Source organism: Elephantulus edwardii, unplaced genomic scaffold, assembly GCF_000299155.1.
Source record: "Elephantulus edwardii isolate Elephantulus edwardi_28Jun2011 unplaced genomic scaffold, EleEdw1.0 scaffold00148, whole genome shotgun sequence".
Classification (NCBI taxonomy): Eukaryota; Metazoa; Chordata; class Mammalia; order Macroscelidea; family Macroscelididae; genus Elephantulus; species Elephantulus edwardii.
This window is the reverse complement of record NW_006399898.1, coordinates 4,920,906-4,932,190: the sequence shown is the minus strand read 5'-3', so window position 1 is coordinate 4,932,190 and position 11,285 is coordinate 4,920,906. Positions and strand designations below refer to the sequence as shown.

At 45.9% G+C, this 11,285-nt stretch overlaps 1 protein-coding gene across 1 annotated transcript in view; it reads right to left on the bottom strand.

Moving 5' to 3' along the window:
* ZCCHC8 (zinc finger, CCHC domain containing 8) overlaps nucleotides 1-11,285 on the bottom strand; it is a 25,193-nt gene that overhangs the window by 13,552 nt on the left and 356 nt on the right. Inside the window, exons 2-5 of the mRNA XM_006894641.1 lie at nucleotides 9,211-9,253; nucleotides 6,513-6,587; nucleotides 2,245-2,350; nucleotides 833-910 (exon numbers count right to left, since the gene is read on the bottom strand). Coding sequence (XP_006894703.1) covers nucleotides 833-910; nucleotides 2,245-2,350; nucleotides 6,513-6,587; nucleotides 9,211-9,253 — 302 coding nt within the window. The remainder of the gene's footprint in view (nucleotides 1-832; nucleotides 911-2,244; nucleotides 2,351-6,512; nucleotides 6,588-9,210; nucleotides 9,254-11,285) is intronic.

The following is an 11,285-nucleotide window of genomic DNA, read 5'->3' as shown; positions in this document are numbered from 1 at the left end:
CAGATCCAGAAACGTTCTCTGCACCACCTGCTGGCTGACATCTCTGTAGCCACAGGACCAGCCGGGTTTTTTGGAACCAAATACACCATTCTTTTGCATTGCTTTCATTCTCTAAAAGTTGAATTGAAAAGTGCTCCCTGCACCCCAACCAGTGACCGGTCCTGACCCTGCCACGCAGTACTACAAAGGAGAATCCAAAGTAAACAGCCTTTCCCAAGAACCACCTCTATCCCAACTGTGGAAATGTCATCTCTCCAGTCAACACGCGTTTCCAGAGGGTTTCAGACCTCCCCCTCCTCTCGGTCCAACGACTGAAAAATTAGGGAACACCGCTGAGGGCACAGCACTCCAAGCATGGAGTCTCAGATTCCACGGTCTTGTGAGGACTGAGATAAGCCGCAGACGGAGAGCACTGAGCGGTACCTATGCCCGACGTTTGTACACACCGACAGGTTGTAAGCCCACAGGGAGCTTCACCCGTTTACCTTCTTTTAGCTTCTACCCGCTATCCTCGCTTGTTAAAAATTTCCCATTTCAAATTTGTCATGTTATGTTTGCTCCCTATCCCTCAGCTTCATGCCTCTTATAAGTTCTAAAGTATCCAGGTCCATGAAAACAAACGCAACTCAAGCAGGCAATAAAAAACCCCCAGAGTACGCCCCTGTGTCCCCAGCACACTACACAATGCAACTGTGATGAAAAAGTGAACTACCACCTTTGTGAAGATCTACCCCCTCGGAGGCTGTGCTGCTGTTTCCGCTGTGATCCCTGACAACAGCCATGAAATGGGACCCGGGAACTGACAGCTTCCGACCATGACACCCACACTTACACTGAAGGCCTCGCTGCCAGGTCTCATGGCGCTGGGCTCTTCCACTTTCTGGTCCTCTTCCAGTACAATGCTGGACGGCTAACGCACAGACAGACAGACAGAAAAAAACACATTAACAAGTGTTATCAATGTCTGACCATCTTAGATTTCAAACCTTAGGAAAGTGAGCACACTTGTTTCGTTTTCTAACTGAGAACATCACACTTTAGAGCCACTGTCGTAGTCAGAGGGAGGGAAACAAGAACAAGAGGAATCTCTCGAGAGGTGTAAAAAGGAAAGAGGGAACACAGACAGATTCCTCTACAACATCAGTATGAACTTTTCGCATTTATAAACACTGATCATTAAATTTTCATTACTTACATTGGTCAGAGACATTAATTTATTTTTAAATGACCTAATTAGGTTGATAGAGATTTTAAAAAGACATATTTTTGTATCCAACTCTTATGAAAGTGCTCACACTTTCCCCTGTAAATTAAAAAGAAAGAAAGAAAAGAACCCTTAAGGCACTATCCTTAAACCACGTATATTCATTATAGTTATTTGTACATATTTGTTTGATTTTCTAAAAATTAGACTTGACAGTAGAAACAGCAAGTGACAACAAAAAGCTGAATCCTCACTGATCAACCTCAAGGTCACAGCTAACAATTCTCTCTGCGAGACTCTACCTGCTTTATTGTGAATTAAAAAGGAAACATCCCTCCACCACCTACACCCCACCAGAACACGTAATTCTGATTCACGCCACCCATAAACAAGTGCTATGGTAATCACATGAAAGAAATTCTCAGACTTCTCTGGGCACACTTTGTATTTTCTTTTTATCAGGTGAAAGAAGAAAAAAATATATGGGCCATATCCTTTTATCCCAAGAGTCCATTACTTTTTTAAATTTTTTTTTTTTGTGTGCATGTACCGTCAAATCGGGTCTGATGGGCACAGGAGGAGATTACCCCTCCTCCTCCAGCATAGCATCTGGTGGATTCGAACTGCATGCCTCTGTGACTGCAGTGCAGCTTCTTGCCAATTAGAATATCAGAGTTCCCTTGAGACTGTTACTTTTAGGGAACAATTAAAAATCTGTATAAAATAACCCATGTTTTCTAAACTCTAAAAATAAAGATTTTCCCCTTCCTATGGCATGAAATGAATTTTCAGCCTCAAAACTGCGTGTCAGCGTGTTACTTGTGAGTGTGGTGGGCTGCATTCAGCTGGACCACCCCCACCAAAGGTGCTGACGGTCCCGGAGTCCACGGCCTGCGCGGGCTGGACTGCAGACTGACGTCCGCACAAGGAGGCGAGGTGATCAGTCAGCTCTCAAACCTTCTGGCTGGTTTTGATGCAGTCTAAGAATACCAGAGGTCAGAACAGCTCCCTGGTCTAAAAGTCTCCTAAGGGTGAAATACCTGGGGCAAAAGACTAAAGGAAGTCTTTTCCACATCATGCTTCTGCTGCTCCTCAAATCTTCGGACTAAATTGGAAACGAATTCCTCAATTTCATGATGATATTGCCTGCAAAAGAGGATACAGCCGTCAGAATCCACATGGAAAACACTTTATAGCGGGAGGACTTCCGCAGGATAACATGGAAGGTTTGTCTTGTTCTTCAGAGGTCTAGCAAATCAGAGGCTCTGTCCACACTTAGGAACCAATTCCTTAGGAAAAGAAACACTGTTCTCAGGTTGACTGCAACAAGCTAGCAAAGTACTCAACAGACAAAGATGGCTAACTTTTCAACTATTTTAAGATTTTATGCACTAAATTTAGAATTAGAAGACATGCCGACAGTTGGAAATTCAAAAGAAATAAAGGTACAGAATGAAGCATCCTTCCTGCTCTGGCTCCTAGCTCCCCATTTCCACAGCCCTAAACCAAATCCAATCCACCGCCATCACGGGGTGATCCCAACTCACGGCGGCCCCTCCCCCATGATCCGGGCTCTTGGTGACCTCCCCAGTGATCTGGATTCAATGACACACCCCCCGTGCAGTGCTCTGGATTCATGGTCATCCCACTGTGATCCGGACCCACGGTGACACCCCCCCCATCCAGATTCACGGTGACGCTCCAGGTTTCTGGGGGTGTAAATCTTTACAGAAGACTGCCCACTTTTCTCAGTGCACTCTACCACCTGGGTACCTTTGGTATTCAAAAGGAACCAATATATTTAGTATTACTGATACCCCTTCTTCCAGACTCTCTACACAGGAGTGCAAACCCGGTGTCCAAGACAATGGCGACTCATGGTGACTCTACTCAACAGGGCAGAGCTGCCCCAGACGTCCAATGCAGCAAAGCAGAGCACCTCAGCTTTCCCTGGGGGGCGGCCGGTGGGTTTGAACCACCAACTTTTCAATTAGCAGTCCAATGTTTAACCTACAGCACCACCAGTTAGTCTATTCAAGGGCTAGCTCTCTGCCACTCGGTCAACTCTGATTCAGTATTCTTTTAGCATATTTCTCGTGAATCTTCATGGGAAAAAACCACCCATCTTTCTCCCAGGAAACTGCTGATGGATTTGAACCATCCATCTTTTTTTAGGGAGCAGCCAGACACATCATTCACTATGCCACCAGGATTTCTAAATACAAACTATTACTATAAAGAGGAAGAATTTACAGAAAACCACAAACTGGAAAAAACGAAACACCCCCCCAACTCTCTAGCCTTTAATGAACTATTCTCTACAGCTCACTTGGGAGCTGCTGGGTCCCAGGAGTTGCTAGGGGCCAGGGAGCAGGCATGAGGCCTCAGAAGCAGCTTCCCGTACCCGAATGGCACGAGAGCGCCCCCGTGCCTGTCCTCGCGGGGCTGCCGTCCATCAGGGTCCCTCTGCTGAGAGGCAGCAAGCCCACCATGTACCACCTCTGTACCTCGACCAAGCAAACACGTCTGGAGAAGGGGCAGCCACGGTGCTGGTAGGAAGCAAAGATGGAGAAGCATCTTTTGTGACATCGATGTGCTATCACATGTGATATCTACGTCAGGTCAAAATGTATCACCTATTTTGGGTGTTTTTAGAAACGGTTAGTCTTTGAGAAGGACATCATGCTTGGAAAGGTGGAGGGTCAGAGAAGACTCGTGATGGGATGGACTGACACAGTGACTCAAGAAGTGTCAGCACAGGACAAGGCAAGGTCCAGGGCACTGTTCAGGGGTCACTCTGAGTCGCAGTCGACTTGATGGTACCAAACCACCATCATCCTGAAAGTGATAATCTGAAATGTCTATGGCCATCCTCTGACAAAGGGACACTCTGAGTCGCAGTTGACTTGATGGTACCAAACCACCATCATCCTGAAAGTGATAATCTGAAATGTCTATGGCCATCCTCTGACAAAGGGACAGTCTGAGTCGCAGTCGACTTGATGGTACCAAACCACCATCATCCTGAAAGTGATAATCTGAAATGTCTATGGCCATCCTCTGACAAAGGGACAGAGCAAGGGCTCAACCCATTTCACAGACTGTGGCCAGAGCTGCAGGAACGCAAAGCATCCCCCAGCCCAAGCACGCTGGGGTCTTCCTGAAAACATCCTCAGCGCAGTGGAGGGACGGTGACCGCTAAGAGCAGGGTGGGCACAGGGGAGGCTGTGGGCACGGCGCCGGGCACAGGGGAGGCTGTGGGCACGGAGCCGGGCACAGGGGAGGCTGTGGGCACGGAGCCGGGCACAGGGGAGGCTGTGGGCACGGAGCCGGGCACAGGGGAGGCTGTGGGCACAGAGCCGGGCACAGGGGAGGCTGTGGGCACGGAGCTGGGCACAGGGGAGGCTGTGGGCACGGCACAGGGCTGTGCTGTCACCCACACAGCTCCCTCGGATTCAGAGGTTTGACCGCACAAAGCAACAGCTACTCCGTCATAGAGACAGCCAGGATGTAAAAGTCACCTGAGCTGGGGAGAATTTACGGTGGTGGTGCATTTTTATTAGTGTTTATTTACCGAGCATTTAGCTGACAACCAAAACAAAGCTGGTGGTTGGAACCCATGAGCAGTGCAGCCTCTGACCTCCAGGTGACCAGAACTCAGCTCACTGCACTGAGGACTACAGCCCAGACTCTGACCGCCGGGACACAAGAGCTCAGCTCTCTGCACTGGAGACTGCAGTGTAGCCTCTGACTGCTGGGTCACAAGAGGTCAGTGGGGACTGCAGTGCAGCCTCTGACCTGTAGGTGACCAGAGCTCAGCTCACTGCACTGAGGACTGCAGGGCAGCCTCTGACTATTGGGTCACAAGAACTCAGTGGGGACTGCAGCACAGCCTCTGACCTCCAGGTGACCAGAGCTCAACACTGGGGACTGCAGGGCAGCCTCTGACTGCTGGGCCATCAGAGCTGTGCTCGCTACACTGGAGACGGAACAGACAGCCTGCTTCAACGAAGATCCCAGCCTAAAGTAACGTCCACAAGACGTGTTCTACACACGTCTGCTTTAGGTCTTACTAGCTTGTTAGCAGCATCCAGGTCCAATTATTGTTCTTTCTCTGAGCCCAACAAATAGGGAAGAAAAACCAAGAGACTAGTGGGCCACCCGAATCTCAACTTGTACAACTCTGAGACAAGGGGGACTCGGTGGGGCCCCGCTTCCAATGCTGACCAACCTGAGTGAGAACAGAGTGGAATCAGGTCCAGGACAGAGCGGGGGAAATGTGGAACAGAACAAACTAGAAAAGGCTGCATTTCCTGGACCAAGAGACTGGTGGAATTCCCAAGACTTACTGCCCCATATTACGTCTGAACTTTGGACCAAACTTACCCTTATGGCTCAACTTTCAACCAAACAGAAGAAAGGACTACAAGGTTATCAGGGAGCTCTGATAGCTCAAGGGTAAACAAGTGCTGCCAATCTAAAGGGACACGGTTCAAATCCACCAGCTGCTCCACGGGAGAGACAGCAATCTCCTCTCATGTGACTTGTTGGCCCTGAAAACTAGCTGCAGGGCTGGCTCTGACCTGACGGTACTTAACAACAGTAATAGGGTTATCAGTGGGATCAGAGATGCAATCACTCCTTACAATAATCAACCCCAGACGGTCACAGGGACAGGAGGATAAAGCCCAGCGGGAAGAAGGGGCAGGCCAGAAGGGTAAGTGAGGAGAATTACAGGGAGACAGAACCGAATGCTATGAAACCAAGTGTGTAAGAATGGCCAAATGGTAAACCAATTTGCTGCAGACTCTTACACTCAAACTACAACTGGAAAAAACCTTCCAGCCTGGAAACCCGCTGGACCGGGCAGTTTGGCTCACACCCTGGGGCACAATGAGTCACTGTGACTTTAGGAAATCAGGTCTGGTTTTTCATTTACTAGGTTTGCTGTTATTACTTGACAATTAAGACTCCAATTCATGGCAACCTCACGTGTGGTATGTCTGAGCACCAAACCCCAGTTAACCGTCTGCACCACCCAGGGACGGCTCCTGGGCTTTTAACGGAGACTCATGCCCTGTTCCCAATGTGGAAACGGACAGACACAGCAGAGTCCACACTAACATCAGATTTATGTTGATGGCAAATGTCTTTGTTTTAAAAATCATTTTCCTGTTAAGTTTTAACTCCATGAACTTGTAAAAAAGCAACAAAGATAATTCAAGTGAAACAGAAACAACAGTTCTCTCAAGATACCTCACACTCTTAACACATTAATTCACTACATTTAAAAAAGAAAATTACTTACTTTGAAATCACATTGTTCATAAATAGAATTTGCAATAAAGGTCCATCTAACTTAGTATTGTTCACCAATATTCCACTGAAAGAGAAGTTAAAAAGAGATTTTTAGAAGATATAAAAGTGAAACTTGCATCTATATAGTAAACACAAAATTTCTATATAAGACCAAGCATCATTAAGAACTCCTGTTTTCTCAAGAAAAGACTATTTTTCACCAACTCTACTTGCTGTACGCGGTTTTTCTACAGTTGTAGCCATCACTTAGCATATTTTTTACAATATGTCACAGAAGGGGAAAAAACCCCTTATTTAACCTTTCAGTTCCCAACCAAGAAGTTTCTTTACCTAAAGACTAATTTTGTTATAAAGTAGGGGATAAGAAAAACTAGTAGAAGGTATTTCTAAAAGAATCTCAGTGCCTTTTCCAGTAAGGACGACACTTTCAGGAAAACGACATACTTTGAAGGGCTCTTGGAGGGCAAAACAGAATACTGTTTCTAAAATACTGCAAAAAAAATCCCCAAGAAGCCAAAAAGATAGTCTGGAAACCTGCATTATGCCACTTTGGATCAGCCCGCTTCCAGTCCCTGCCACACACGGCTCTCCCTGGCTCACACACTGAGGGCAAGGCGGTTCTGACTCACAGGGACCCTCTACTGGGTTTTGAGGCTGTAAAGTGAAATGGGAGAAGGCCCATTTTTCTCTCATAGAACAGATCTGAACCGTCAGAGATTTTACAGAGTACATTAGCAGAGCTGTCCCTGAAATTCATCAGTTTGTATTTGGAATTGTTCACATCCAGGAAAGTAATATATTTACACATGAAGCCCAGAGTTTTGTTTCAACGTGCACAGACTTCAGTTTTTAAAAACACATGTTTTTTACTGCACGAGTTTGAATTTACTGCAGACCCTTCCCCGTGGGTCTCTCTCCTAGTGTTCCACACCAGAGAAAACTGTAGCCCGGTCACCCTCAACCTGACCTGAAATCACTTGTGACTTAACTTCCAGCCACACAACGTTGTTATTGTCGTTACGCTCGAGTGAGAACCTCCAGCAGGTTTTCAGAGCCTGTACATCGCACAGTAAGCGGAGCAGCCACGGGACTTGAACCATGTGCCTCTGGGCTGGCACCAAGCCACCAGAGCTCTCAAGCCAAACAACACAGACCTCTCGGGCCATCAACACTCTTTGGAACAACCAGCCATATGAGAATAAAATAGGCAGGGTCTGACCAGGCATGAAGCTCAGGAGGCAAGAGACAGGACAGGAGAAAAGGGAAAGGAATTCTCTAGGAAAGTGACATGGACGGATACTTGGAGAGAGGGAGGTGGTGGTGTGGTGGAAAAGCGTGTGCTACCAACATGAAGGCACGTGGTAAAACCCACCAGCTGCACCCTGGGAGGACAGGCAAGCTCCTCCCATGTCATTAACTGCCTCTGGGCAATTCTGGGGGGTTCTGGCTAGAGGGTCCACCACCACCCCATCAGAGACATTGTGACAACGTGGGGATCATAATCAACATCACAAAACACAACTCTGAATGAAAGCCAACGTGTGCGCTCCACTCTCAAACCACACAGGAACACGCAGACTCAATACAATTGTATCCAGACAATCCTATTTCTCAGTTCAATACAATGGAATGTATTAATTTTGGATAAAAAGTTTCTTCTAGAACACTGTCCAATCATCTTCTGAACTCAGATGATTAACATCCTTTCTCTATGTATTTCCATGTTTAAACCATTAATTCCATTAGAAAATCTTTGCTTAGCGATACACCTTTTATTTTCTTTATTTCTGTGTGTGTGATCGTCAAATCAGATCTGACTGGTACAGAAGGAGATTGCTCCTCCTTCTCCAGCAGAGCATCTGGTGGATTCAAACTGTGCACTTCTGGGACTGCAGTGCAGCTTCTTGCCACTGGGCCCACCAGAGCTCGCCCTAGAGATATACCTTTAAATCTAAACAAATAAAAAACACCACAGACACAGACACACACATACACACACACCCCTATGCCTGTTACAAGGAATTCTTACTTTAGTTAATAGATTTTATACCTAAATAAAAAAACAACAACAACAAAACCTTACAGCCACAAAGTGTGCTTTAAGGTAGGAGGGATGGGGCACGGGGAGGTTATTTAGAAATATTTCTAAACTTCTAACAGTCTAGAACAGTTAGTTTGGTCATGCCAGCTGGTGAAAATGTACATATGAAACCACATCAGAGCAGCCTCCACCTCTGCAGGCAGAAGTCTGGCTCCATGGAATGGATCTGTACCTTTTACTGTTATGACTCGCTCACTGACCTTGAGCCCATACTGACTCCTAACTATCCACCACCTTGTTCTTCAACAAAGTCTGCTACTCTTTCTAAAGTGCTGAGCCTTATTTACATGTTATACTTAAAAGCAACTTCATGCATACTTTTTAACGTGTAAATTATTTCTCAGCAAGAGGAACAATTTAACTTCAATTCTAACTTTCTATTCACAATTATTTTCACTCAATAAATTGGCTTAAAAATGAGGGTGTAATATCAGGCAGATTAAACTTTCTAGCTGTAACATAGTTGCATGTTCAGCAGGTTTTCAGAGACAGGAAATCCCAGACACACTATTTTAAGAACTTGATGTAACAGAAATAATAGGATAGATCATAAGGAACAATAAAGACGTAATTTAGGGTCTCTTACCTTGGTCTAGTCAAAATGTTCAGCTTTCTTTTAAGTTCTTGATGTTATTACTTGTTAAGAAATACACACCACCATCAAATTGTCAAGCATCGTGAAGATTTTAAAGTTCACCAAATTTAGGGTCAGAATACTGTGGACATTAAAATACCCACAAGTCTCCTCAGAAGAACGCAGTGACTGAGCCCCAGGTTTTCGAGTAGGTATGTTTATATAACAGTTAACCGTTCACCCCTCAGGTGATGTGGTTGAGAAACCTGGCTGCTAACCAAATGTCTTAATGATTGCTAGGAAGAGCAAAGGGAGAAAAAGGTAACTGACAGATAGATGGCTTCTGGAAAGCTTTACAATCTTGAAAACCTTATTGTGGCAGTTCCAGGGCTGCTGGAGCAAAGTGGTTGTGTGTTAAGCGTGTCTATGTATGTGGGTGTGTATTCTAAGACACATGCTTCAAAAGGGACTAACAGAACACACCACAACATTACACAACTATTTACTACGTGAAGTTACATGAAGACAGTCTGGTATGGGAAGCCAAACTTTATACCAAATATTATATGAAAACCCTTGTTCAGGAATTGAAGGAATTACAGATTTGTAAGTTAGGATTTCTCTTGTGGCAGATCCCAGAAAATGGTAAGTTTGTTCCCTGCAAGACAGGAGACAGCAAGAGGCCCCTTACAGAGGGAGTGTTACTTCCTGAGCTAGAGTTCACCCTGAAGCACTAAGGTAATCCTTAAGGGTTTACCAAATTCTTGCATTTGTGAACCCCTCCCTCCTGAGTCAAGCAGAAAGTTTTCAATAGAAAATGTGATTTACCTACTGATAATTTTCAATAAAGAGAGAAGCTTGGCTTGGGGTCTTCGGTCGAGAACTGCTGACCCCCTGTTTTATGCTCTCTGCTCTATCTCATTCCTGACTGTTTGTCTCATTATTAATAACTATAAAATTATTCTATTCTTTGGGACCCTCGGTCTGCAACAGTCTGGCAACACCTTAACTGAAAGATCGAGGATGAGGTCTCCACGCCCTCTGCACAATCCTTTAAAACTTTCTGTAATTTAAAAAAAATTCTATTATTGTGTGTGTGTGTGTGTACCATCAAATTGGATCTGACCGGTACAGGAGTGCCCCTCCTTCTCCAGCAGAGCGTCTGGCGGATTTGAACCACAAACTTTCTGTATTTTAAAGGGTTTTCTTTTCACCCATAACAAAACACTGATAAAAAAAAAGTTTTTGTTTTTTAAAATCACCGCTATGACAACTGTCTAATCTTAAAAGTCTCCTTAACAGCTTTCCGGGTTCTCTGTAAACTTTAAGAAAACTCCTTGAACTAAAAAATGATCTGTGTGCATACCAACACCTAAAGTAGGAAATCTTATGTTCAGCATTTTTTTTTAAAAGGCTGTATTTAACCTGCTAGTAAACCCTGCTGTAGAAGTTGCAACCTATCAGGTAGAAAATCCAAGGGTTAGCAATTTTTTTAAAAAGACTGTATATAAACAAAACAGTAAATCCTGTTAGAAAAGTTGCCAACTATCAGAAAACCTGCGCGCTTATTAGCAATTAAAAAAACCCCAACCCAGCACCACCTGCTTAAACAAAATAGCAAACCTTGTTAGGAAAGTTGCAACCCATCGTGTAACTAAAGGGAAACCCAGACACTCGCTTGGCGCCTTTTTGTAAAGCGCGTCCTTGGCCTTCACCGCAGAGGCTGGCCCAACGGGGGAGAAGCTTGAAAGGAACCCCAAAACTCACTCAGCACTTAACCACTGTGCTTTGCCCGCCTCGAACCCTCAACCCCCTCAACTCGGCACCTTCAGAACCGGCGCTGGTGCCATGAAACCTGCGCCGACTTCCACCAACTAGACAACCACCAACTTCAAGCTCCAACTTGGGCGTGGAGAGAAGCAAGCGGAGAGCGCGGGGACCGAACCGGGGACGCACAGGGCCCACCGAGGAGTGGGCGCCACTCTAACGACCGTCTACAGGCAGCCCCGGGGCAGGCAGGGGCCGGGCCGCGCGGGGCGAGTGGGGGTCCGGGGACACGCCGGCCCCGGGGCGCCGAGGTCGGGCGG